Genomic DNA, 26,433 nt, shown 5'->3' on the forward strand with positions numbered 1-26,433 from the left:
CCCCCCCCCCCCCGGCCAGCTGGAAGGCATCAGCAAGTCTTCTTCGGCTTCTCCAGGTGTTCTGTCCCACTTCCTGATTGAGACAGAGAAGAGGGTCCGTGTACATGTACCTCGAGTACTACATGTACAATTTCTGGTACCCAGTCGTCCGCAACAGAACGAAAATCGAAATACGCATACCTTTATTTTCTGGCCTTGGCTGCGTTTCTCCAACCTGTAAATTTTGGTAACGGTAATAGCTGCAATGGCCGACCGCACGCCATTGAATGTTAGGAAGCCAGACGAACGTACCAGTACTGCTGTTACGCGAACTGTTGAAGGACGAATCAGACTGCGATACACTGTGCTGTAGAGATTGCCAGGGCGCACAGCAGCGCAAATCATGGGCAAGCGTTTGGCGGAGCCCTCCACCCAACCCCTGTGAACTCAATTCGAGGGGTTGTGGACATTGGAATCACAGCTCGATGTGTAGGTCTGTCATTCGCAGTCACCCTTCATCACGGGGAACCGAGCCGCCATGGTGGATCGAAGGAACTGTCGGGCAGCCAGCAGTCAGGGTGGCTCATGATGACGATCACCACGGTCTTCAAACCCGGCGCGGGGCGACTGGTCTTGGTGCCTGGTTTCGTTGTTCGGCCGGATGTAACGTGTAGGTGAGTAGACCGGACTCCTTCCCAGCAATGTTCTCGTGGGCGAAATTTCGCCTGGGCGCATGATGTTTCTTCTGTAGGGGGCAAAGGAGAGGGAACGAAGGCTGGGCCCATTGATCGGTGTGGTATCGGCCACTGGTGATTTCTTTCGGCTTGATGGCCAGCCAAGAAAAGGAAGGAGGCGAGAGATGTCAAGCAAAGCGATGCTTTTTCTCACCCCCTCCCCCCTCATCCCTCTTGTCTCGGAATCTGGACGGAGAATCGTGACTTGAGGAATGTGAACCGCTCAAAAGCTGCAGAAAGTTTACGCTTGGACTTAGGATCTTGCAGGAGATCAAGGCGGGCAGATCAAGGTTTGGCGTTTGGTGCTGGTGAGTCGATTTGGGAATCGAGCTTATGATGATGCTAGAATGGCGGACGCACAATCTTTGGTGGTTTCTTCTGTGCTTCCTTCGTCTACCCTTCGCCCCTGACTCCGCTTGCTGCTTTGCCTTCCCATGTCGCTCCTTGCTTCTTGCTTTCTGAACTGAGGTAATGCATTATGCGGAAAGTACCTTCCTTGCCTCAAATGCCTCCTTCTTCCGGCGACGGACAGACGCTACGGCGTAGACTGGGTCGCTCATACCTTCCTTGCCCTCTCCTGGCCTCCAAGCGCTCACCATCTTGGACTCGGACTTCTCCACCATCTATCTTCTTGCTTTTCCTCGATTCCAACCTCCAGGCCGTTTCTCCCTTTCAACCGAAATCCCTTTCCACCGAGATTTTGCGCGACACGGCCGTCCAGGAATGCAAGCTGCAATGCAACAAGAAACGCATCCATCGCCGGTCGGGAACTTGAGTAGCCCACAGTCCGACCATTGCCCACCGATGACATTGTTCAATGTCGATGCACCAAGCCGGCTCGCGCCATGATCCTGCCAGGCCGACCAAATCTGCCACTTGATTCATGGTTGCATTTGGTTCCGAGGCCCCCAGGTCCAAGACTAGGCCCGGCTGACAATCTTACCGCTTAGCCTCCGCGAGGTTTCGTACGAGGCCCGACCGTCAATCCATCAACGGTGAAGCAGTGATCCTGTTGGGTTGGCCGATTTGTGACTGCAACGACACGGCATCCCACCTAGTCTCATCTACATGGTAAGCAAAGCGCATGTAAGCTGATTCAATCATCCCAATTTGATAGTGGTGACATGGCGCTTCTCACAATCACAGTCCGCGCACGAGCCGCATCAATGTGGGCGTACACCCACCATCACACGGCAGCCTCGACAGTGACTATTGGGTCGACTCGAGCACTATGTCCGCGATTTATCGGCGGCACGTTGCCCTTTTTCAGATTCGTCACCAACCAGCCTGACACCATAAGGTTTTCACTACCCGAATGGCATGCCAAACTCCTTCTTTCTCCACCTATTTCTGGGCGCGGATGACATTCAAACCCGACCGGTCTCATCCCTTGCAGCCTTACTAGACAGCCGGGACGCCTCGAGGCCAGCCCAGCTGTGGCAACCTACCTGTACCTAGTCATGCGTGCTCAAAGGAGACTTTCTGTGCACTCCATTGAGTCGTGGAGCTGGTCAGCTCTCGGGAGCAGCTATTGTTAAAATGCCCATCGAACTCAGGCCATCTCACATCTGGCATACCATACACAACGAGTTACTAGGCCCTGTTGTGGTGTTACACAATCTGTCTTCATTATCTACGCAATTCTTGGTAACAAACAGTTTGTGTTCTTTCATCTGGCAATGTCGTAGTTTCGTGCAGCGCCGTTTGCCTCTCTAACTCCATGGGAAGAATCAGGCATCGGGTCAGTGTCCCTACGTGTCGCAATCCAGTGGCCTTGCAAGTCCTGTGATCAAAGAAACCCTGTCAAGCGTATGTATAGCACGGCTGCTGCAGTGTTAAGCAGCATCCTGCGACATCACACACTGCCCATGGCCATGTCGTGATTCGCAGACGCCAAGCATCGCATCGCAGGATGCGGACCATACGACTCGGACTAAGAGTTCCACTGGTACGTGGCGTATCCAGCATTCGACACCAAGGCAGAGGACAAAGATGACAGTCAAACTGGCCCAAGTCATGCTCAGGTCGCTTTGGGCACCGAGTGACAACGAAGGCCTGCCAGAGGCGAACAACGGGGCCGGATGTCGAAACGGCCTCAGTTGATCACCAGATTGCATGCTGTGTAACGAGGCTTGCAGAAGAGCACGATCGACACTTTATCAATCGCAAAACCCGAGGACATCTGGAAAGTCATCAGACGGGTCAGCATCCGATAAGACTGGAATATGTCGGACCATTCGAGATTCTTGAGGAGGCATGGACGGCTTGGCTGGTCATGTGTACGTACACGTACCAGGGTTCCAACCACTGGCAACAAACAGTGCTCGGCCCTTGCTCAACTGACGCTGACAGCCTAGCGCATGACTTCCGCTGCAAAGGTCCCATGATGAGGCTGCAGTGATGCTCGGCGAAGACAGGGGCCTGCGGCTGCCCTGACCGAGATCTGCAATCCATGGTTGGGAGCGCTTGTCGGTCAGTATGGGTGTCATCGAACGTGATGCTCCGGAACCAATATTCTTCACGCTAGCTCAGGTGGATGGTTCCTACCTCGTTTTTTTCGCTGTGCCGCAGATACCAAAGCCCTCCATGTCAGTGCACGTCGTTGTGTCTCCTGTTGCGTTACAGTGAGGCCAGTAGTAATGATGCAGCTACTGCACGACGGGTGGCATAGCAGTGTCATGTTTTCGGAGGATGAGGTCTCCCACCAAGTCAGTAAATTCCGCCTGCATCCAAAAGCTGTGCCTTACGCGACTTGCATGAGCTGTAACTGTGAAGTGCCATGTCAGAATCCGAGTGTTTGCTTCGCTGCCGAAGGCACCTTGCGCCAACACTTGTCAAGCAACAGTGCTAGTACTCTGCAACATAACTGTGGTTAGCAAGGCTAGGACTGGTGGACGTCGTCTCGATTATGAGATGTTGTTTTGATGCGATGAAAACGAAAAAAAATCAGAGGGTGTACCTCATTTTGTGACCACAGCAGGGCTCGAACCTGCAATCTCCTGATTCGTAGTCAGACGCCTTGCCATTGGGCCATGCGGCCAGTGTTGAAAACAAGGCTAATCTGCATAGTAGATGTAACTAGCATCAATACGAACGACTGCGTGTTCGGTCGCTTTCTTCAGAACAATGTTCAGAGATGGAAAAGAATCCAGTCACATCACCAGCGTCGTCTTCATTCGTGTGGTAATGAGCGAGACAGGTGACCGCAAAAAGAGATAATCTGGGCTTATTACGCTTTGTAGACTCGCATATCTGTATTTTCCTCAATTTCTCTGTAGAGATGAGACGAGGCACGTCGTGAATTGTTCCACTGAACAGCTATGCGTGCGTGCCTCATCCGAGATTTTGCTACTCGGCTCCACGTTCTACATCCGTGTCGTATCCATGCTTTCAGTCATTGGGATGCCTGTTGACAGCTCCTGACTGAAAGCATACTCTTCATCCAGACCCTGAGAGAACATTGGATCCAGTTCGGGCAGATAGTAATTAAAGATACCCATGACGTCTGTACCCATTGTCGCGTTCGATGGCGTGTAGTCAGGGAACCCGTTGAATGCCATGCTGAAATCGGGCAGCTCGGCTGAAGCAACATTATCCATGTCCTTTTTCCCGCAGAAAGTCAGCTTTCTCTTTATCGAATGCCAATGGCCGAAGACGGATTGCTTTACTTACGGATGGGATGCCCTCTTTCGGTCCTACCTTGGGAGCGTTTGCCATTGCTTGGACCTGTGCAGCTCCTTGTTGTGGCTGCGGTACATTGACAATTTCCGGTAACGTCTGAGCCTGTGTTGCTCTAGCCTCTTGCTTCTGGTGGGCGTCGTTGACGTAATCGCGCGCGATGTGCGCAAACTCAGAGATGAGAGAGCCAGGCAAGTAGCCCTGGCTGCGGTATTCTATGCGGCTGAAATGACCTCCAGCCATGTCGAGCAAGGCCAGGTGGGATGGCGTGTTGACGTGGAGCGGACTGTGAATGACGAAATCAAAGACCACGAAGAGCCCTATGATGGGTATACCTGCGAGGATCCTGCATGGTGACAAGAGTCGACGTCGTCAGCATGCGTGCATTGTAGTCATATCTGCACATTTCCCCAAACAGGAGGCAAGTCTCACCATATACTAGTGTGAGAATCGACGTTGACCAAGACGGTTCTCTCAAGGACGGAACGCGAAGCACTGAGAACGGCTTCCATGGTGGCCTTCTGCTGTGCGGCGATGAGAGGGTCGTCTGCCCTGGACAACCGAGACAACCGGTGCAGCGTGGCCCGGGCCAAGGTGAGTTGCAGACCATCGTGGTAGTAGTGAATCATGACTGCTGCCTCTCTTTCAACGCCGCAGTGTATGCTCGAGGGCGGTTTAAGTCCGCCAGGCCGAAACCCGGTGTCGGGTATCGACATGCGCCAGTCGTTGTGCTTCTGATTGAGTTGATCAATGATGTCCATGTAATACGCGTTTGGTTTGTTGGCAACGGCCACCGAAAAGAGTGAGGAGTATGTTTGTGATATGATTCGAGCATGGCGTATAATGGATAAAAACCAGTCAAAGTCGCCAAAGACTGATTCGGGAACATGAGGGATGGGACACGATATGTCGCCGTCGATAAAAGCCTGCAGAAGTCAGGACTGCGATCGGGAAACACCACAGAACTGTGGCCGGGACAATAACAAACTCACCGAGCTTCTTCCAAAATAGAAGCTAGATGTCTTCTCAATGGCATACAGACACCAGAAGGTTCTCTGGTACGCTTTTGCCCTCGGACCCGAGAAATTACTGGTTGATAGGTTTTGTGCCCGCCTCGCAGCCTCCGACGTGATGACATGCTCCATCATCACGCACGAGATACCCGAGCATTGAATGGCCATGGCAGCCATGGCTTGTAGAACTAGGAGAGAGTCCGGCTGAAGCATAAGATCGGGCAGCAGGCTCAGCGCAACGAAGAACAAGTTCCAAGCGTCTCCGACGCCGGGCTCAAAACTGCCCCCACCATCGCATTGGCATCCCATTGCTAGAACTGAGTGATACAAGCATGACCAAGCCCTGCTCTGGTTGACAATCTCGAAGAAGTCTGGGTTTGCGAAAGTTCGCTCGAATGCTTCACGGTCGAGGAATGGGTACAGGGGATGGACACATTCAAAATAAACTATCACATGTCAGCGTGTTTGTCTTGCCCGCCTTGGGGTATGGGGCAAGTATACGCCGAATGTACTTCGTAGCAGCGGCTCTGTTTGTGAATGGTTTAAAAGGCTGTTTGTGCCTGGCAAGCCAAGCATTGGGAGCCGGAGGTGGGCGGTGCATTTTCGTCTGTATGATGCCCGATATCCGACCTACCAGCTCATTGACTTTGTTGTTCCGCAAACACGAAGCAAGAGACTGCAGTCTGGTTTCGGAAAAGAATGTAAGAGAGAGATCGCCGGCTGGCGGCAATAGTTGTTAGTCGACCGTAAACTGGGCAAATGCTCGAGATGAGCTTTGGCACGAGCTTACCAAAAATGCTATTTCCCTTCGAGACGTTAGTAACCTTGGGGGGCTTCGGTGCATGAAACGTACCCTTATGAATGGTGGAGTCTCATCCTCTGCTTCGGATGGACTGGTCTTGCTGGAGCGGGTGAGCAAGCTGTCAACGTGCAAAACGGGCAGTTGATGCTTGTTGCCTTCTGAAGAGGGAGTCTTTGACACCGAATCTTCTGAGAAGAAATCCGGCTGCAGGGATGATACAGCAGCCGGGATCGGCTCATCGTTGTCGATTCCTGGTGTGCTTGATTTTGGCTTTGGTGTTGGCTTTGGGGACAAGAATTGCTCCGACACTATCTGTGGTGAGCCGATAGTGAAGCAACAGTGGCAGGCTGCACAAGGCAAGGTGATGGTCCGCATACCATTTTTCCGCCGAGCAAGCTTCTTCGAGCTGAAATGACAGGGTTTATTCCGTCGCTGTATTGAGTAGCATTTGTGAGCAGACGTACATTAAACTACCGACGGAGGGATCGGAAACCTGGGTTCACACGTACAACGCAGGTCGCGCAAGGTCCGAAATCCGGCTTGGCTGGGCCTGTGCTGGAGTTAACAAGGCCATGGTTCACCACGAGGAAGCTCCGCCCATGATGGGGATAGTGTATACCGGGACATCGGACTTTGCGTATACGGCACGCATCGCATGATTTGTGGTTTTCCTTTCCGAAGCCGAGGGTGACCGTCTGTCTCGGCGTCATCTGGTTGGACTCGGCGTCGGTCTGTGAGGCCATCCTGTTGACCAGGAGGACGTTCTAAGAGGAAACCCCAATGAATCAGTCTGGCGTTCACCAGTCTTGAGATATTGACAGGATGATTATCAGGTTGTTGGAAGAGAAACGCTTGAGTTCGCGACGGTCGATGTGAAGATCAATGTGTTGAGTTGAGTGAGCTTGGGCCTTACACGCAAAACCTCGGGCCCGACATGCCCGATCTGGTAATGCCTGCCACTAAACTTGCCGAGAGGTTGCGCCATCATGAAGGCTGAACTCCTGAGGCTGCCAACTTTAGCCTCATATTTTCTTACAGAGACAGTCTTCAGGCCATGACGTTAAGAAATTCCAATCTTTTCCCTCGCGTCATGGTCATCCATCAACTTGGAGATTCGACTGTAGGTGGCGATACGAGCTCAGGTTAACAATGTGATGTGGAACTGTTCACCATTGTCTCACGCTTCAGAGGCGAGCAAGTTGTGTTCTGGAGAGTGAAACGCGAGACTCCGGATTATATCCAAAGCGGCACAATGCTTTCTTCTTGCTTTCCCTCGTGGCCTAGCCTGACGTCGACGGCGACTGCCATTTCAGTGGAAGATTTTGGAGGGGCAAAGACAGTGCGGCGCATTGTCCGTACACAGTCTCCACCAGGTGTGACAGCAGCCCAACCAGAAAGGCCATCTGCCATGTGAGGAGCTCGCTATGATTTGTGCAGAACCCACACGACTGCTCCGGCGTGACTCTTCCTGAACAACAGTTCCAAGCAAACCTAGGTTTTGAGGACGCGACATTTTCTGACGACAAGTCACCAGCGTTGACATCCTGCCGACTGGTCTCATCACATTGTCAGACAATCTACCATCGACGACCGCAACCATGGCCGGGAAGAAGGGCGCCGAGAACAGCAAGAAGGTTGCGGGCAACGCCCGTAAAGCCGAAGCCGCCGCAGCCAAGGATGCTGCCAGCAACGCGAAGAAGGCTGCCATCGAGGATGCCGAATGGGCAAAGGGCGGCAAGGATAGCTCCAAGAAGTAAGCAGAACCCCTAAGGGTCCCTGGTAATGCCCCAGGGACCAGGTCGCCATGGTGACCGCCACAACGGCTCGCCCAAAGCCCCGCTCGAGCCGTGACCGAGTGGGTAGTGGTGACGAGCTCTGTTACCTTTGATGCCACCAGGCGCTGATGCTCGTGAACCGTACAGGGAAGCCGAAGCAGCGAAGAAGGCCGAGGCTGCACGAAAGAAGGCCGAGCGCGAGGCGGCACTGAAGGAGGAGGAGGCCAACACCCCCGGCCGCAACACACCCAAGAATAACAAGACGGCCACGAAGAAGACGCGCGGGCTGGATCTCTCGCAGCTCGACGGCGACAGCAGCAGCAGCAAGGCCGCAACGCTCAACGCTTCGGGCATCGACAATGCGCTTGACGCCCTGTCGCTTACGGGCAAGGCCGACAGCGGCAAGATTGACAAGCACCCGGAGAGGCGCTTCAAGGCTGCGTACGCCGCATTCGAGGAGCGGAGGCTGCAGGAGATGGAGAGCGACGGCAGCGGCCAGGGCTTGCGACTCAATCAGAAGAAGGACAAGGTGCGCAAGGAGTTTGAGAAGAGCCCCGAGAACCCCTTCAACCAGGTCACGGCGCGGTTCGACGCAACCAAGGAAGAGATCGCCGAGATCAAGAAGAACGAGAGGACCAAGATCGAGAACCGCCTGGGCGCGTAAAGCGAGAACAGGATCCAGCACGGCTTGCCACTGGAGGCAAAAGAGAAGGGGGGGGAGAGAGGGGTCCTGATCCTTTGGAAGTATGGCGTTCTTGATGGGCTAGAAGCGGCATGTTGCAGCCCTCGTGAGTAGCTGTGGTTCAGGAGCGAGGCGTGCCGGACGAAAAGGAGATGCCGGATTTATCTCGTAGCCCTAAAACACATATCATCGCCTGACTGGGCCAGTCAAGTCCATGGATCAGCGGAATGCAACTTGACGAATACGGAGGCTGACTTTAACGAGATGAAACGCTCAATCACCAATGATCTGCCTTGGGATTCCCCATGTTCACATTTGAGGCAAGTAGTTCACGGAGGTCACACTTGCGACAGGTCACTTCGATAGTGTACCAGTTGATGACCACATGAAGAAATCCTGGTATTCAGCGGTACTTGTCCGTCAAGTACCATTACCCCGGTGTTTGACTGCTTGCTCCGCCCAGGGTCACTCGGATCCGAGCTCACCTCACCAGGGGGTGGAGGTTGCCAGGACTCGTCAGGCCAGACTACCCCGCCTCTCGAAAGCATGCACTGTGCACAACCCCGCCACGTCATTTTGAATTGTGATAGCGATAACACGGGCGGCAGAAACTCACCGCCAGGTTTCACCGCCCATACATTACATTCCCTGGGGTCAGGTACCTGGAGCCTACAGACCTGATCTCAGGTGATGTGTCTAAACTGCAGCCAACTACACTTCTCTTATCGTGTTCCTTTGAACCCCCTCGTGCTTTGATACGACAAGCGATGTGAGAGCCTCATTGATGTCTCGAAACTTGAAAACATGCCATCGATCAATCTCAGCGGCATGCCGTCGCTAAGACGGCAACACCTTCTGGCTGAATTGTAGGTGTGCTCTCTCGAATTGAGACGAGCCCCTGAAGAAAGCTTGAGGCTAACCTCACACCAGCTCCGGCCTCAAGCAGGCATGTCCGGAAGGCATCTTTGTCAGTCTCACACCGGGCGAAGTCACATTATGGTCTGGTGCCATGTTCATCAGGAGAGGTGCGCCATCGATGCTATTTCCTGAGTCCCCAGACAGCCACGTCTGACCACGTACCAGGGCCCTATGAAAACGCCATCCTACGATTTCAGATCTCTTTCCCAGACACCTATCCACGCCTGCCGCCCCTTGTCACATTTTCCTCAGACATGTTCCATCCACTCATTGCTCCTCTCACCACCTACATGTACACAACCGACATTCAGGACAATGGCACCGTCAGTGCCACTGACGACGAACGTCTCCCGCCCGGGGGCTTCTCGCTCCGCCACGGCTTTCCCGGCTGGTTCGGGAGGAGGGGCCGTAGCAACACCACCAGCGCCAGACAGGTCAGCGGCGGGCAGCAACCTCCAGCCACGCCGGCCAAGGGTGGCAGCAGCAGCGCCATTACAACCCCAGACTCAAGAGCTACCGCAGGCCCCACTACTGCGAGCGGCAGCAGCATATCAACCTACGAGGTCCTGCAGTACATTCGCAGCACGTTCGACGATGAAGCCGTGCTTGACTCAGTACCGCTGGAGGCTGCGGGGAACCCTGGAGCCTGGCACGCGTGGCGTACTCGTCAGCGGCAGAGGGGAAAGCTGAGCGACAGCGCCGCTCCCCCTGCCAATGCTTCTGTGCCCAAGGTAGACAGCGAAAACACAGAGGCCGAGCCTGAAGCAGAAGGGTGTGAGAAGGCTGACGAAAAGGAGGAACCGCCGGCCAAGGAAGGAGTAGAGGTCGCTGCTGCAACTGTGCCGCCATCAGCACCGACCATGTCATCGAGAGATCCGGGGCAGTGGAACTGGGCTGGCGTTTGGGAGGACAGGGTTAAGAAAGGAATCGCTGCTTCGCTTTCTGAGCCGGTCTTGTACGGCGGAGCAGCTGCCGGAGATGATTTAGTAAGTGTCGACGCTCCACGAGAAATTGCAGACAAGAGCGCTAACGTGCTTTCCAGATTCACTTTCTGTCGATGGAAGAGAATGACGTTGGCGTCGTCAAGGACAACTTGCTGCGCACCTTGGGAAGCACTGCCTGAAATTCCAATACCCGCCCTCCGGGCAGCACCTACTTGTACTTGAATCACTACCTACCTAGGCAATGAACTTTGCGATTTCTCTGTCTGGGGTCGGCAACACGATTTGAACGTCATGCTAACATCCGAAATATTGACAACACAAGCTCAGAGCAGCCTTCCTGACATTTGAGCAGGCCCCGGTACACGTTTTCATCTTTCTTAAGGACAGCAATTAGGCAAAGCAAGCATGGAAGGTAATGATCTCGACCCTACTTCCATCTCGAATGAGCCGGCGCCGCTTCGAGTGATCAAGCGCCAGTCAAGACGGATTCGAGGAAGCGATTCTACCAGCGAGTATGGCAGCATGCGCTCCCGTCGAACCAGCGGGCAGACTGAGGAGAGCACTGGAAGCGCTCCGGGGCTATCGGGCTGGGATCGTCCTTTGACCGTGAGGAAGAAGCGACAATCCGTTTTCTCGCCGTCCTACTCGCCGAGCCCTTCAATCCAAGCTCTTCGGCCAGAGCGTTCTTACATGATGCTTCCGCGCATGAGGGAACGAAACTCTTCCAATATTCATTCCAACGGCGACACGCCAAGTCTGAAGTACCCCTCGCCCATCAAAGAGATGCCGGATTCAGTGCTCCCCGATAGGATGGACGGATATCGTTCCCCAGCGCTGCATTCTTCCTACGACAAACATGGAAGTGTTTCGCAATCTCCATATCCCATGGACTATAGCAATGCGTATCATGCGCCCATCTATCAGGATGCTTATGTGCTCGTGCCGCATATATCGATAACACCCGAGGCTCGAACTTGGGATAACAGCGGTGACGTGCTGTGGACTGCGATCGAGATCACCGGCCAAGTTCGCCAGTCGTCGAACTCGCAGCCTGCATTTTCGCAACATGCGGGCTGCGAAGGTATTGCCATCCCAGGTAGGTACCACTATCTCGTGTTCAATGCCTAGCATGGATATCTCACGCAAGTAGATCCCTTCCGTTACGGCCTACTATTCGATATTCGCATCAACATACAGCCGCTTATCGGAGCATTCATCATTGAGCTTTTACAAGACGACCCCATACCAACGCACGTCACCCTTCTCTGATAGCAAATCCTAGTAGATGAGCTAATGCTCTCCTGTAGAACACTTTACGCTGGCTCAACTATTCTCATTCTTGCCCACATTCGCCTCAAGTCACAGCCCGCGAGCATAGTGTCTTCAATATCTGCTTCTCGCCAGCAATCAGACGACCTCATGGATGACCTCGAGTTTCACCTCGACAGCTCCGTGAGGGACCACCTCTCAATCAGTCTCACGTACGCCCATACGGCTTTCCCCCAACACTCTCGCTTGTCAGCATCGTTTGACAGAACCGGCATCACATCTGTTCACACCCGCATGGGAACCACGGCAACCGCTTCGCTGAAGCGCCATGCCCATCGCTCGTCGTGGAGTTCGCACCCGGTTCTGACCCCAAACCCCCTCTTCAACATTATCACGGCCAACTGGCCGCCAGACCGCGCCGCCAATGCCATTAATCGCATGCTCACTTGCCGTGCAGCGATACAGTGCTCCGACCCTCATAGACAGTGCAGCTTCCAAAATGGGTGTCTTCCTGACGGTAGTCACAGCCCGAGCCCACCGGCCGAGTTGTGTAACGGACGAAAGACGGCACCGCCTGGCCAGATGCGGATTCCACGTCGCGAAACCAGCTTGACGAAGAACGCGCCGGGCGGACGGCCGGAGCAGACGCGAGTCTTGTGGCCCAATGTGCGCAGGCCGTCCAGGGAGGACACTGATGGTGGTGCGCAGTTGGCCGGCGGGGAACAGGACTCGTCGTCGGCCGATGCGGCGTGGCCTTCGGATCTGACTCTTCGAAATCGGGCGTCGATGGCTGGGAATACTGTTGCGACAAGCTCACCAAGTGCGGTTTTGGCTTCAGCTCCGTCTGCGGGAGGTTATACGGAGAACCAGAGTTGTCGGGAGTCAGCGAAGGGCGTGAAGGCCCGCAAAGGAGGGCAGACGCTGGCGAGAAGGGGCAGTGAGAGAGGGAGGAATGACGGTGGGCGGTGGAACTGGTCGAACTGGTGGTGATGTCTACAGTGCTCAAGCAAGGTACGCCTGGTGCCTTGGCAGGTTTGCGAACGAGTATAGCCACTTCTCATAGGACATGCCTTTGGATGAGAGACTTCATCAATACATGAATTGAATGGATAATCTTGTGTCATGTTTGCCTTGAGCCTGACTACCTGGCGCCGATGGGTGCTCGTAAGCGGAATCCCTGCCTCTTTTTTTCGATCAACCTGGAAATACCACTCCTGGCCATCCATCATGGCTATGACCCAAATCTAAAGTTCACTCTTGATTCTCGTTTCCTCGCTTGATTGTTTTCCTCCTGAATATTTTTGTATAAACAACGTCAACGGGCAGCCGCACTTTATTAGAGCACCTCATCCCTCCAGGGGATGGAGTCTTGCGCGCCCTTCCTCTCGACCGTCTTGGCCGCGGCGTGGTTGGCGCTGCGAATGGCTTGCTCAATGTCAAAGGGCGCGCCCTCCTTGGCGGCGCGCACGACGTCGACGCAGTAGGAGCCGACAAAGGTGTCGCCGGCGGCGGTGGTGTCGACGACTGTGGCCTTCTCGGCGGGGACGAGGGCGTGGCTGCCGGTGGCGTTGGCGTAGAAGACACCGCGGCCACCGAGGGTGATGATGACGTTCTTGACCTTCTGGTCAAGGAACCACTTGGCGACGCGGTTGCAGCCTTCGGGGGTGTCGAGCTCCGACTCGGGGAGGCGGGAGAGGATGGACGCCTCGGTTTCGTTGACGACGAGGTGGGCGAGGCCGTCGTAGGCTTCGGCGGGGAGGGGTTGGGCCGGGGCCGGGTTGAGGAGGACAGGGACGCCAGCCGTCTTGGCGGTCTGGAGGGCAGCGAGGACTGTAGGCAGAGGGATCTCGAGCTGCATCACGAGCAGGTCCGGGGGCGTGGTCTGGGGGAGGGCGGAGAGGGAGGTGATGGCGGGGGCGTGGTTGGCGCCGGGGGAGAGAATAATGCGGTTCTGGCCCGTGGGCTCGTCGACGATGATGATGGCCGTACCGGTGGCGGCAGTGTCTTTCGTGATCTGAGACGTGTCGATGCCGTGGGCGGCAAGGTTTGAGAGAAGGAGGGAACCGTGGGAGTCGTCACCAACAGCGCCAGCCATGGACACGATGGCGGCGGTGGACTCCGAGTTGGTGGCGTGATCGCGAGCCCGCGAGAGCTTCGCACAGGCGACGGCCTGGTTGGCGCCCTTTCCGCCGGGCGAAACAGCAAAGGCGTTGGAGGTCAATGTCTCGCCGGGAAGAGGGTGATGGGGCACATAGGAGGTGAGGTCGATGTTGAGGGAACCGAGAACGGTAATCTTGGGCAAGGTTGAGGACGCCATGGCGGAAGTTTTGGGGGAGGGGGGGGCGAGTATCCGCTGGAGCGAGGTATTGTGATCAGGTTTCGCAAGTATGTGAGAGGTTGGCAAGAAGAGCGAAGAAAGAGGAGAGAAAACGAGACCGAGAGAAAGTCGCAATAATGGTCGTGCAGAGCTGCCGGAGTTGGAAGAAAAATTATGAATTGGGCCGTCCAAGGTGCAAGGCGGAGGACGGAGGGGTCCGGTGACGATGAGGGAGGGGCAGTAGCAAGTCAGGTACCGGGAAGCGGCGTTAGTGCAATTGCACTGCGGGGTTCGAGCTTGAGCTGTTCCTGCCGGCAACCTGCCTCCTGCCCTACCTGTTCAGGGTGCCCACCTCCTACCTGCCTTGACTGCCTACCTCGGGCAGGCGCGTCTGGCTTGCCCAAGGTAAGGCAAGGCAGGGACGACCCTGAAGGCGTAGCAGCGACCAACAGATGGCTCGATTGGCGATCGGGTCTTGGAAGATCTTTAGAAGAAGAGAAGGCTGCTGGCTGATTGCCAAGGCTACGCTTTTGACATGACATTTCCACCGATGCACAGCTCCGAGCCAGGAGAAGCCTCCCTCCCTACTGCTGAGGTCCGAGCCTTCCGCACAGCACTACATCCTCTCCAAAAGGATGCCATGAGACGTGAGACAGTCTCGCCGCCGAAATGGCAGTGCCATTCTGCTCGACGCGCTCAGGAGAGACTACTACACCTCCCTGGCCCAACCACGTCGGCGCGATGGTTACAATGACAGAGTCGACCAAATCGTGACTGGTAGGTGCTAACAGCGAGTTGATGACCTGGCCGCCGCCCTCAATCATGACGCTGCCTAGGCCCTCGCGGTGTAGCGCCGCCAGGATGTCCCGCCACGCGAACCGACCGCTGCCCGCCGCGTCCATCTGCACCGTAATGAACTTGCCGCCGTGCTGCTCGAGCAACCCCCGTCTCGCAGGGTCGACATCCCATCTGGAGGTGATGACGTACGGCGCGAGTCCCAGGCCCGCCCGCGCGACCTCGAGCACCTTGCTCCGCGCTGACACCTCCCACCGGCAGCTCGGGTCGATAATGATAGGACGCGGCTGCTTCTTGAGGCCGACGCCCTCGATGCGGCAGTTGAGCGCCGGGTCATCGGCGACGACGGTGCCGACACCCACGCAGATGGCATCGTGGCGGCTGCGCAGGTAGTGCGTCATGGCTTTGGACTCGGACCCTGAAAGCCGCGTGCGCGTGCCCGGTGCCAGCGACAGCGACGAGTCGAGTGACGTGGCAAAGGTGAGCGTCACGAAGGGCCGTGATTCTGATGTCGCTAGTGCGATTGCCTGCTTCGAGGGCAGCTGTGCTTCGAGCTTAGCCGCATCGGCAGCCGGGAACCGTAGGCGTTCAGCCATGGTGAGGGACAGGATCAAAGTGGAAGAACAGGTCGCCGGGTGAATATTGTAGTCGACGCAGGTTCGCGGCTGGGTAAAGGCAGGAGGACACCATGCAGCACGAAGGACGACCCTGTGTCAAGCAAGACCCTGCAGAGTGCCACATGGTGGGGGCGCAGATCACAGTCCCAGCCCAGCGCCAATGGATGTTACATTCGCTAATGTGAGGCAGATAAATCACCTGAAGTACCTTACGCAAGTACGGTACAATCGTCGAACCCAGAGGCCTTGATCTGTAGTGGTGCAGCCTGTCTTTTTTTTTTTTTACAGATGGTATAGAGCTGAGATACCCCTCAGCAGGTACCTCATGGCCCTGGCCTTAATCTCAGATGTACCACCAACGTCGCATGATCAAAGCAGCGCTGGAGCGGCTGAAGACGACATGCATATAATCAGGGCGAGCCGCGATGACTTGGTCTTAACGCAGAATCGCAGAGTGTGCATTCCCTTCGCACTCTTTTCTGCGCTTGCCAATCTGGCACTTTCTTCGTAGCTCAGAGATCTGAATATGGATGTATTCGGCACTGTGGTCAACGTCACCACGCTGGTCGGCCAGATCGTCATCATCTACCGTCATGTCGCCGCAATGCAGTCCTTTGGCGATGCCGCCGGTATGTCCTCGGCCAGGTCCAGGCTGCCTCTGTGTCTTTCGCAATGCGGCTCTGTACGTTTACCCGGCAGTCACTGACGTCTTGCAGAAGGTGTTGCTGCGAAGATTTCCTTCGAATATTTTCGCTTTGAGACCTGGGCTGAGCAAAGCGGTTATCTTGAAATAGAGGACAGAGATGGTCTGACAAGCGAAGCGGCTCGGTCGGCTCAGTCCACCACAGGCTCACATTACCTGCTTCAGACAGCAGCCAAGGCTCACGAGATTGTGGCACAAATTCAGAACGTCTTGGCTGCGACTAGGCTATTATTGGAGAAGAATCAAATCGCAGACAAGCTCACCGATGCGACAGGCAGCACCAGTTTGCAGCCGGACCTCTTAGCAACGCAGTCGTCTATCATCGCAAAGACCACAGCACGCCAGCAGTTCCTCTCGCTTCCTTCGTCAGTGAGCTCCATGCCCGCCATTGAACGAGCCACTGCCGCGTCGAGCAAGCTGAAGTTGCGTCTGGGCAAGGAGACGGGGAGGCTCCGAAAGCTGCGCTTCAGTTGGGGGTTGTTTGGCGAGGATAGCGACATGGCCAAACTCGAAGACCTGGTTCAACAACTGAGATACTGGAATGATGGCCTGCGTGATATCTTGCCTATACAGCACCAGCTGTCCCATGGCATGATGACACAGGTCAGGGTTTTGGGTCATACAAATAACCACCAAGCGCTTGAACGTGTTGGGAACGCATCGCGAAGCATCAGCGGCACAGTGTACCAAGATATATACGCTTCCTGTAACATGAAGAAAGACAAGCTCAACACAGAATCGCAATTCGACAGTCACATCAAGGCGGACACCGGGCCGTTGGATGTAACAAGGTTGCCGCAGCTCAGTGGAAGCAGTTCAGCCAGCATTGAGTATCGCCTCACGAGCCTTCATTCCGGTGGGTTACTTGAATGGAATTTAACAGGATATATTCAATATGCTAACAGCCTCTCTTTATTCAGGTCAAGGAATGGAGTCCGAGGCCACACGAGTGGTTGTTGAGATTGTCGACTTCAGCGCCATCTCGCACCAAGATTCACTCGAGATCCTCAACGCCCGGATCGGTCGCCTCAGCCATCTTCTTAGGGCCGCCGCACGTCCAAGCAATTTACACTTGCCTACGTGCGAGGGGTATGTCCGCGCCAGCGCCTCGAAATTCTTCATTCTCTACCGACCTCCCGAACAAGCAGATCTGTTCAAACAGCCCAGAACTTTACTCTGCCTACTTCCTCGCCATCCAAACGCGCCAAAGCGGCCTCCCAAAATGCCGATCTTACCTTCGCTCGAAGAGAGATACTCCCTTGCCAAGCAACTGGCAGAGGGTCTTCTCAGGCTCCACAGCATCAGCTGGTTGCATAAGTGCTTCAACAGTAACAATGTTCTGTTTTTCCATAATCCGGACGGCCTGAAAATCTCTCATCCCGTCCTTGTAGGATTTGGTCTGGGCCGAACGTCAGACAAAACTTCCGAAACCATCGACGTCCGCCAGCTTGGCAGTCATTTTGATCTCTACCAACACCCGGAACTCCGTGCTAACGCACACAAGCGGTACAAGAAACGCCATGACATTTACTCCCTAGGTCTCGTTTTGTTCGAGATTGGCATATGGCAGAGCATATTCTACTTCAAGAAGGACAATCAAGACGCACAAGACTTCAGGAGGACCATCAGAAATGCCTGCGAGAGTCACCTGGCACACTTTATGGGCAAGGCGTATCAGCGAGCCGTGTTGCAGTGTTTGGACGAAGACGACATGTGGAAGGAGGCAGAGGGCGATGATGATGATGATTCTTCCGGAACACATGAGGTCTTCTTCTGGAAGGTTGTGCGAGAATTAGGGGGCGTACAGTAGATAATGTAATAAGTTGTCATTTGTGCGAGACAAAACACGTATTCTTATGGTTTCTTAGCCTTTGAAACTCCTTCTCCTGCACCTGTTTCTATGAGCGCTTCGACGAGAGCGCTGTTGTCCGCCTTCTTAGCTCTGTCTAGAGGAGTCCGCCCACCAACGAATGCCACGTCATGTATACCCTTCAAAGACGCAAGAATCCTGGTCGACTCAACACATTCGGCCTCAATAGCCAGCAGTAGAATCCGGGAGGCAAGATTGAGGTCCTGTAGCATCTCGACGTCGAGAAGAGCCTCGATGACATTTGATAGTACATAATCTTCGGGCTTTGAAGAAGCTTCTGCCAGCAAAGATAGCAAGTCCTCCGAATCAAGATCTCGTAAACCTACCCGAGTCGTTTCCAGAAACTTGAGGATATCTGTGCTTCCACCCTGGCATATCAGGCGCCACAGTGTAACCTGGTTCGCGTCATGAACGAGCCACTCTTCGAACTTGGGGAACAGAAACTCAAACAGCTCCGTCTTCCCAGCCAATGCTGCCGTGCACAGCGCGTTGTATCCGTCCGAAGACGATGCCGAAACGTCCGCGCCGTGATGTAGTAGCATCGCGGCGATGGACTTGCTTGATGCCAGCAAAAGCGCCGTCTTCCCACGAGCCTGAACAGCATCAATGTCGCACCTCCCGGTTTCCAGGAGCTTCCGCACGATGTCTTCAGACGTCTGGACCGCGACGTGCAAGGCATTGGTCATGCTGAGAGACATGGTTGACGGCGACGCCCCGGCGTCGAGCAAGGCCTGCGCGACGGTGACGTGTTTTTCACTGCAAGCCAGATGCAGCGGAGTGATGCCGTAATCGTTCTTGGCGCGTACGCTTGCGCCCTGCCTCAGCAGCTCTCTTACTGCCGCCTCGTGGCCTTTGGAGGAGGCCCAGTGGAGCGGCGTGTTCCCGTTGCGGTCCTGGTTCTCGGTGCTGATGACTCCGCGGAGCTCCCTGATGATCTCGGGGCGTCCCTGCAGCGCGGCCAGGTGAAGAGGGGTCTGGCCGTACTGGGTCCTATTGTGTAGCGAGAAACCGCCTTCGGCTAACATATTGAAGATTTTAACGTTGCCTACCTCGGCGGCGAGGTGTATAGGAGTCACACGGCTGACCTCATTTGCCAAGCTCCTGTCCTCGCATTGCTCCAGGAACGCCTCGACGCAGTCTACGTATTCTTTGCGAGTTACTTCCAAGAGGAACTCCAGTTTGTCCTTCGAGTTGAGCTTGTCGATCGATTGACCGAGCTTCACCAGCTCCCTCGTAAGAGCGGCGTTGTTTGTCCCCACAACCATCTCTAGGATCTCGCAATCCTGTTGAACCCCAGACAGCTTCGCGCCATAAGAGACGAGAATGCTAACAATCTCGGCGCTGCCGCGACTGATGGCTTCTCTGAGGCGACTGGTGGTAACCTCGGCTCCACGAGAGCAAAGAAGTTGGACGCTTTCGACATGTCGTCCCTGGATGGCAGCCTTCAGGCTCGTCGCTTCGTAAACGTCGCTGGCGTGTATGTCTGCTCCTTGGTCCAGAAGCCAGGATATGACATCTGTGTGACCGCCGAGGGCAGCACGGAGGAGAGGTGTCGTTCCATCCTCTGATGCTGCGAATATGTCACAACCCCCGGCACGCAGCACCTTCAACGTCTCGAGGTGTCCGTTGCCGGCAGAGTGCATTGCGGCCGTGGCGCCCGCCTCATCTAGAGTGTTTGGGTCCATCCCGAGGTCGAAAAGAAGCTGCAGAATCTCTGGGCTCTCATCCTGTGCTGTTATGTGAACTAAATCTCGCCGAAGCCTCCTCTGGCGGAGGACGATGTCTGTGGTGGCGCCAGCATCGAGTAGAACCTTGACCACCTCTAGTTTCTGGCCTTGAATTGCCGCGAAGAGCGGCGTGCCGCCGCCCATTGAATCTTTCACGTTCACTTCGGCGCCAGCATCAAGTAGGTCCTTGGCGATGTTGACATGTCCAAAGGACGCGGCGAGATGCAGTGGCGTGGCGCCGTTGTGGTCAATCGCATCGTTGGGGCTCACGCCGTGGTCGAGCAGATACCGAGCTGCCTTTTCGTCGCCTTGGTATGCGGATACCAGCAGGAAGTTGCCTGCGCGAGTCTCATCTTCCAGCAAAAAGTCGATAGAGTCCTCGAAGACATCCGTGATTTCAGCTAGATCATCATATTGCAAGGCTTTCCTGAAGCCCGCCCAGATAGTGCCAGACGAAGAGGCCCCGACAAGATACGCAGCTGTCACGACGCTGCCAAAGGCTACTGCCACGTCCAAACCCGTCTGTTGTTCGTTGGACTTGACTTCGGGGGACGCACCGGCCGTCACAAGCATCATGGCAACGCTCACGGAGTCTGACTTGGCCGCCTCATGCAGGGCGGTCTCCCCTTTGGAATTCTTGGAGTGCGGGCTTGATCCGGCTTGTAAGAGGAATGCAACGATATCATCGTGGCCGTGTCTTGAGGCGACATGTAAAGCTGTGTTGCCATCTTTGTCTCGTCGTAGCTCCCTTCGGCGTGGGTCGATCCAGTCTTTGACGATGTCGATATCTCCATTGGCTGCAGCCTCAAAAATCGTCGCGAAGAAACTGAATTGTGACATTTTCAAGAGTGAATCGCGTTGCTCAGGGATTCAATGGAGTGAGCCGTTTCACAGAAAGAACATGCACCACGATGCATCTTAGGAAAAGTCACATCGTGTCGAGCTACGGAGCACATTTTCCACTTTGAAATGCATCCAGAGACGTGACTGCAAGGCTAGGTTGGTGGTCCCGAAGCTGAAAAACCATCACACTGGACAGGCGTTGCATTGCATGAGTGCTGATACTGGTGGCGTCCAATACTCCCCCGTCTTTGCAATCGTCGCCCGTGTGATCATTCAGCTGCGGGCTTGCTCGGATACTCGGCGCGCCCCCGTTCGAGACGCGATCTGTTTCCGCGTCAATTATCGCCTGCTGCGCGGTGTCCTTGTTTGCCGTTTCAAGACCATCAGTGAAGTGCGTACTCATTGCCATGACTATCGCTGAGCCGACTCGGAATCCAATGTGTAAACTCTATCAGAAGCAACAACTACATCCATCTTTGAACCGAGCTTCCATTCACCATGGAGGATGCGCAAGAAGCTCAGGTTGCTTTCTTGGGCGATTTGTTCAGCTTGAAGTTTGCGATACATGACGTTATAGAAGACGACTTCTTTTCCTCAGAGGAACGCGAAATCGACACGACGTCTCCTGAAGAAAGTGAGAAACAGAGTTCTGAGGATGATCTCGCCGAGCTCCTCGAGCTCATCAACAGCATCAAGCTTCTGCCGGGATCCTCAAAGATCAGCTATGCAACAGCGGGCATGTTCAACGGCGTCAATAGCCATCCCATCGACACGGGGGCCTTCTTTCAAGTACGCAAGCTCGATCAGCCCGCACACAACAGGCAGATAGTGGCCAAGTATCCCAGGCTCGACCCTGCGCGCAAAGGCGGCGGCATCTCACGCAAGAACATCGAGGCCATCAAATTGGAGATCCAAGCGCTCTCGCACCAGCCGATTCTTGATCATCCCAACGTTGTAGATCTACTGGGCTTCTCGTGGGCAAGGATGAGTGCCGCCGAAGAACGCAGCCAGATCGTACCGGTGTTACTGCTCGAGTTTGCGTCTCATGGCACCTTGCGAGACTACCTGTGCGATAACGCAACCTCGCCGGCAGAGCGACTTCGGCTTGCAAAAGGTCTAGGTGAAGGACTCGACGCGCTGCACAAGTCGGGGATTGTCCATGGAGACCTCAAGCTGGAAAACGCTCTAGTTTTCGACCATCCGGATGGCGGCGTCGTAGCGAAGCTAGCAGACTTTGGATCTGCCGTCCAGCTTCTGGAGGGCGGTTACCAGTACAGAGGCGGAACTCCTCCCTGGACTGCCCCGGAGTGGCGCAAGAGTATTGAGCCTTGGGAGCAGCATGCCGCTGACATTTACTCGTTTGGCCTCCTGATCTGGACGTTGTGCCTCGAAGGCAGGAACCCCTTTTCTGGCCTGTCCGCCAACGAAATAGAAGATCGAAAAACGCGCGATGTGACCGAGAGTGATGCTGTCAAATCTGTCGCCGACCACTATGAGTTTTTTCGACATGCCGTGGACGTTTCGACTGAGCTGGAGCAATTCGAACTCTACCTCACGTCCGTTATCTGCCCGCGCAAAGCATTCAGATACACATTGAGATTCGATACCCACCAGCGGGACTTGGGCGCGGCGTTGTCAGCCCTTTCAGTTGACGACTTCTACGGGTTAGTCCTCGACATCCTACTAACGGAATATGCTTGAGGTTGAATACTGACCGCTCATGACTAGGGCAAACGAAGACCAAGATGAGTCGACTTCAAAAGAGTCTCCTCTGATGTTGAAGGAATACAAGGTCTTTCTCCGATTTACCCAGGACGAAGAAATGGGGCGCATGGGCTGACGTGACGCAGAGCATCAATACATACACCAAACTCACGGATATGCCAGAGCAGGTACGGCAGTGTCTTTTCCGTAGTTTCACAGCTGCGGTCAACGAGAGTCAGGCGGCCCAGCTCGAAAAGGCTGGGATGTGCTTCCAACTCGGACTAGCCTGCCTAGATGGGTTCACAAGCTACTGGAGCATTCCTGCGGCCCTCACCTGGCTTGAGAAGGCGGCCACGCTGGGATCAGAGGCCGCGCGTGGTGTGATCTATCGCATTTTCTGTGCCACGGCACGATCCAAGCTTGAGCAGGATCCAGAACTAGCCAGTCGCTTTCGAGGCTTCTTAGCCACTGCGACTGCCATGGGCTCCAGCAGTGCCAGACAAAGTCTGCTCGAGCTTGATGTAGAGGCTGCTCGCATTTCCACGGAAGCCTTCAAGGGACGCTTCCTCCCAGAAGGCATGGGCGCGGCTACTACGCGACTTGACAAGGGGGTCCTCGAAGCTGTCATCCACCCGCGCTGGCAGGAGGGCCTTTCTCCAGGTCAAAAAAAAAAGTTTCAGGACCAGCGATCAAGAACATACCTCAACCGGAAGAAGGGAAGCATTCTGCACTTTGCCAGCGCATATGGTGTGAGCAGAGATGGTTTCGAGGCATTTCTTGACTTGGAGAAACCTGATGTAAACGCGAAGGATACTGATGGAAACACGCCGCTGTTGATGGCGATGCGCACAGGGCATGCACACCTGGCACTGGCACTACTTCGTTACGGAGCTGATCCCAACGCTTCGAATGACCTGGGACAGAGAGCCTGTCATTGGGCGATCCAGGTCGATGACCAAGGATCACTGGAAGAACTCATCTCTGTCATGCTTAGTAAAGGCGCAGATCTCGAGGCTGTTGCCAAGCGAACTGATGTCAGCGATGGCCAAGTCTACAGACAGGAGCAGTACGAGGGCACGCCCCTATTCTGGGCCGTGATTGAAGGCAGGGAAGATGTCATCTCGGCCTTGCTAAAGAACGGAGCTTGCCCTACCACTCCCGGCACATACATGAGCCCCTTTGATCTTGCTGTGGGGTACAACGACTGGCGAACCATCAGGCTCTTTTCTCAGCACGCTCAACATCCCATCACATCGCGGATTGTCGGGCCTACGCGGAGTGAGAATATAGGTGGCTCTCTCGATATAATTACGGAGGACTGGGTCTCTTTCGCCATGTGCTGCTTCCCGCGCCATTACCACATGATGAGGCATGGCCACTCTTATGGGGATGCGCTGAAACTCACCTTGGTAGAATTAAAGAGAGCCAAGCTTCTCGAAAACGACGTACTTGGACCACTTCGCAAAGCCCTTCAGAGTGGAGGGCCGATGATAGACGACTTATTATGGTATCAGAGCTGCAGAATGAGGCCCGTCTCGTCATGGGATCTTGCCGAGATGTTCATTGACGAGGCCTCTCACATCAGCCCGGATGCGGCGTCGATCCTGCTGGACGGGATTGCCGCCGATGAGGGAAATGGCCCCTTGCCAGATCTGACTCCTCTCCTCTTCACATACCCCAGCTCTCACCGTGCCGAGGTTGGAATATTTTCGAGATTGCTGGATTTGATCAACCCAGTGTCCGTCGACATTCCAGATGTACATGGAGTTACATCATATCGCCATGTTACCCCTTTCATGCTGGCAGTACTTGGTGGCGCCTTTGAATTCGCGACGGAGCTTCTGAAAAGAGGAGCGGACCCGAACTTCGAGACTGTTCAAGTCAACCTGTCTGGGACAGCGTCGGTCAAAGTCAACATCCTCCACCTTCTGATCCTGGTAAACGAGGATACGTCTCTGGCTGGACTCCGATATCTACTTGAGCCGCAACACCCGTTTCACGACCGCAAGCCGGACTTTGTTGTCTGTAAAGAATTGGGCTTGACAGCGCTTACATATGCCGCGAGGTGGGGGAACACAATCTTGTTCAATTACCTTTTCAATCATTTTCACTCCAGCGAAGCGTTGGATATGCGGGGACTTACTTACGGTGACACGGCACTGCATACAGCCGCCATTCATGGCAACTACGACGTGGCTGTGTCCCTGGTCAACCGAGGCGCAAAAATCAACGTCCTTGCACATACGAAGGACGGGAAGCTCATGTCGCCACTAGACTTTTGCTACGACACGGACACTTACAGCACAAATGTCCCCCGCACAAGCAGACATTGGGAAGGTCTCTGGGTCGCGCGGCTTCGTACAGCCAAGTTCCTTACTGGCAGGGGCGGAAGGATGCTGGTACGCCATGCCATGCCCATTGCGTTCCATTTCTTGGTGCACGCCTGCTCGGGCAACTGGCCAAGGCTGTTCGCGGAAGCGTTGGAGCAGACTCCCGAAGACCTCAAAACGCGGGAGTACCTGGACACATTGCTGTTCCGAGCTGCCGACTCTGGCAGCGAGGACGTCGTGAGTCTCCTTATCGACGCCGGCGCCTGCGTCAATACCCGGTCAGCGCGTGGACAGACGCCGCTCCATCGGGCGGCCCAGCGTGGGTACATGTATGTTGCCAGGGTGCTCGTCCAGCGCGGTGCAGACGTGAGGCTCCGTGATGACAAGAGCCGGACAGCAGCGGTGCAGGCCTTCACCCACAATCATGACAGCTTGGTTATGTATCTCCTGGCTCAGGGGTCGCCTCGGAACCTTCCGACCATGACCGAGGTGCCGTACACTGTGGATTATCTGGATCGACGAACGAACACGACTTCTACACAGTCGATCATCGCTACAGTATGCTTCTTGCATCCGCCCATGCCAGAGGAACCAGGGGCGAGTGCAGAGGAAGCTGACGGGACGAGCTACTGGGTGCTGAGGGTGCGCCGACCAGTTGAGGGCGGTGAGGGCGTTGATGAGGAGAATCCTTCGCTGGTCGCGAAGGGAAGCCGAGAGAAGGAGAGGTTGTTGATCAACATGAGAGGCGAAGGGTTCCAGGCGGCCTGGAAAGCGGCGCAAGAGCGAGCCAACGAGAGCGGGCCAGCATCGAGAAGGAACGAGCAGGATGATACTTCCGACAAGTAGTAGCGAGAGGAAGTCACATCGTATGTTGGAACGCTGTGGAGCCAAAATGGTCAACAGCCAATTTCATGACGGATTCATTCTCAACTTTGTTTGATTGACTTGCATCAAGGCAAGTAGGCAGCCTGTTTCCCCTGGAGTGGGTCGCGATCACGTTCTAAGTGACTTTCGGTGATGAAGTGACAGTTCCCTAGGTACATAAGTAGTAGGGAGGTGATGTGAGGCCCCTTGAAAAAGGAAAGCATAATCGGCATCAACAGCTCAGGTCCCTCGTCAGGATGGCAGGAGCAGGCCGTGGGAAGGAGGTGCACGGACCATTTGATTGGCGGCTGCCTTGCGCTTTCCTCCCTTGGAGGGTACCTAGGAGCCTAGCTTGCCTAGGTTCTGGTGGTCTCCAGGCCGCCTACCCGACCTGCCCAAGACTCCACGTGCTGAGACGTTCTGAGTTTGGGCGTTCTCGGGGCTGAGTCGGCCTTGCGCATGGTCATGGTAATGGTGATGAATGCATCGACTCGTCGACTTTTTTTTTCCTTTATTCGATTTCCTGGCCTACTCCTCTTTCCATCACTCCCAGTGGACCGCGCAATGTGGCCTCTTTGAAGCTTTTTTTCGTATTCATCACCTTTTCAGCATTTTATCGACGCCGGACTTTGCCCGAGTAGAAGCTTCCTCGCTTCATTGAGACCCCTGTCTAATTCCGGTTAGGACGTGCGCGTCCCCGTGGCTTGGCTTGGCCTTCACCAACTCGACTTCGCCCCCCGTTTCGGTCAGTAGGGCGTTCTCATTCTTGTCTTCCCTTTCCCATCGCCCATTCTGCAGCGCCCATCCCACTCCCCCGCCCTTCTCTTGCGATACCGATACGCCCAGCAGGGAAGAAATACCGAGCGAAT

General features: G+C 55.0%; 8 protein-coding genes and 1 non-coding gene across 9 annotated transcripts; 4 read left to right on the top strand and 5 right to left on the bottom strand.

Annotated features, from left to right (window-relative positions):
* Positions 1 to 3,681: 3,681 nt before the first annotated feature.
* VDAG_20060 lies at positions 3,682 to 3,753 on the bottom strand. Its single transcript has one exon. It is a non-coding gene; the product is annotated as a tRNA-Arg (tRNA).
* Positions 3,754 to 4,078: 325 nt separating this feature from the next.
* VDAG_00668 (uncharacterized protein) lies at positions 4,079 to 6,970 on the bottom strand (the record flags this gene model as incomplete). Its single annotated transcript, XM_009652045.1, has 7 exons — positions 6,826 to 6,970; positions 6,584 to 6,638; positions 6,254 to 6,518; positions 5,384 to 5,850; positions 4,824 to 5,317; positions 4,386 to 4,677; positions 4,079 to 4,315 (listed from the first exon to the last, which is right to left on the bottom strand). The coding sequence occupies exons 1-7, from the start codon at positions 6,861 to 6,863 to the stop codon at positions 4,079 to 4,081; spliced, it is 1,848 nt and encodes a 615-aa protein (XP_009650340.1). The 5' UTR covers positions 6,864 to 6,970.
* An 834-nt stretch (positions 6,971 to 7,804) lies between these two features.
* On the top strand, positions 7,805 to 8,645 carry VDAG_00669 (uncharacterized protein; the record flags this gene model as incomplete). The annotated part of the gene is made up of 2 exons (XM_009652046.1): positions 7,805 to 7,959; positions 8,129 to 8,645. 2 exons carry the CDS (start codon positions 7,805 to 7,807, stop codon positions 8,643 to 8,645), a joined length of 672 nt encoding a protein of 223 aa, XP_009650341.1.
* Positions 8,646 to 9,467: 822 nt separating this feature from the next.
* Positions 9,468 to 12,784, top strand: VDAG_00670 (uncharacterized protein; the record flags this gene model as incomplete). The annotated part of the gene is made up of 5 exons (XM_009652047.1): positions 9,468 to 9,529; positions 9,594 to 9,688; positions 9,747 to 10,567; positions 10,973 to 11,625; positions 11,833 to 12,784. 5 exons carry the CDS (start codon positions 9,468 to 9,470, stop codon positions 12,782 to 12,784), a joined length of 2,583 nt encoding a protein of 860 aa, XP_009650342.1.
* A 346-nt stretch (positions 12,785 to 13,130) lies between these two features.
* On the bottom strand, positions 13,131 to 14,111 carry VDAG_00671 (ribokinase; the record flags this gene model as incomplete). The annotated part of the gene is made up of 1 exon (XM_009652048.1): positions 13,131 to 14,111. The coding sequence occupies one exon, from the start codon at positions 14,109 to 14,111 to the stop codon at positions 13,131 to 13,133; it is 981 nt and encodes a 326-aa protein (XP_009650343.1).
* Positions 14,112 to 14,695: 584 nt separating this feature from the next.
* Positions 14,696 to 15,502, bottom strand: VDAG_00672 (5-amino-6-(5-phosphoribosylamino)uracil reductase; the record flags this gene model as incomplete). Its single annotated transcript, XM_009652049.1, has 1 exon — positions 14,696 to 15,502. The coding sequence occupies one exon, from the start codon at positions 15,500 to 15,502 to the stop codon at positions 14,696 to 14,698; it is 807 nt and encodes a 268-aa protein (XP_009650344.1).
* Positions 15,503 to 16,049: 547 nt separating this feature from the next.
* VDAG_00673 (uncharacterized protein) lies at positions 16,050 to 18,036 on the top strand (the record flags this gene model as incomplete). Its single annotated transcript, XM_009652050.1, has 3 exons — positions 16,050 to 16,152; positions 16,240 to 17,082; positions 17,147 to 18,036. The coding sequence occupies 3 exons, from the start codon at positions 16,050 to 16,052 to the stop codon at positions 18,034 to 18,036; spliced, it is 1,836 nt and encodes a 611-aa protein (XP_009650345.1).
* A 44-nt stretch (positions 18,037 to 18,080) lies between these two features.
* On the bottom strand, positions 18,081 to 20,663 carry VDAG_00674 (ankyrin repeat and SAM domain-containing protein; the record flags this gene model as incomplete). Its single annotated transcript, XM_009652051.1, has 1 exon — positions 18,081 to 20,663. The coding sequence occupies one exon, from the start codon at positions 20,661 to 20,663 to the stop codon at positions 18,081 to 18,083; it is 2,583 nt and encodes an 860-aa protein (XP_009650346.1).
* Positions 20,664 to 21,164: 501 nt separating this feature from the next.
* On the top strand, positions 21,165 to 25,546 carry VDAG_00675 (uncharacterized protein; the record flags this gene model as incomplete). Its single annotated transcript, XM_009652052.1, has 7 exons — positions 21,165 to 22,330; positions 22,395 to 22,458; positions 22,610 to 23,119; positions 23,180 to 23,648; positions 23,784 to 23,815; positions 23,885 to 24,395; positions 24,540 to 25,546. The coding sequence occupies 7 exons, from the start codon at positions 21,165 to 21,167 to the stop codon at positions 25,544 to 25,546; spliced, it is 3,759 nt and encodes a 1,252-aa protein (XP_009650347.1).
* Positions 25,547 to 26,433: the final 887 nt, after the last annotated feature.

The sequence above is a fragment of the Verticillium dahliae genome, genomic scaffold (genome assembly GCF_000150675.1).
Source record: "Verticillium dahliae VdLs.17 supercont1.1 genomic scaffold, whole genome shotgun sequence".
Classification (NCBI taxonomy): Eukaryota; Fungi; Ascomycota; class Sordariomycetes; order Glomerellales; family Plectosphaerellaceae; genus Verticillium; species Verticillium dahliae.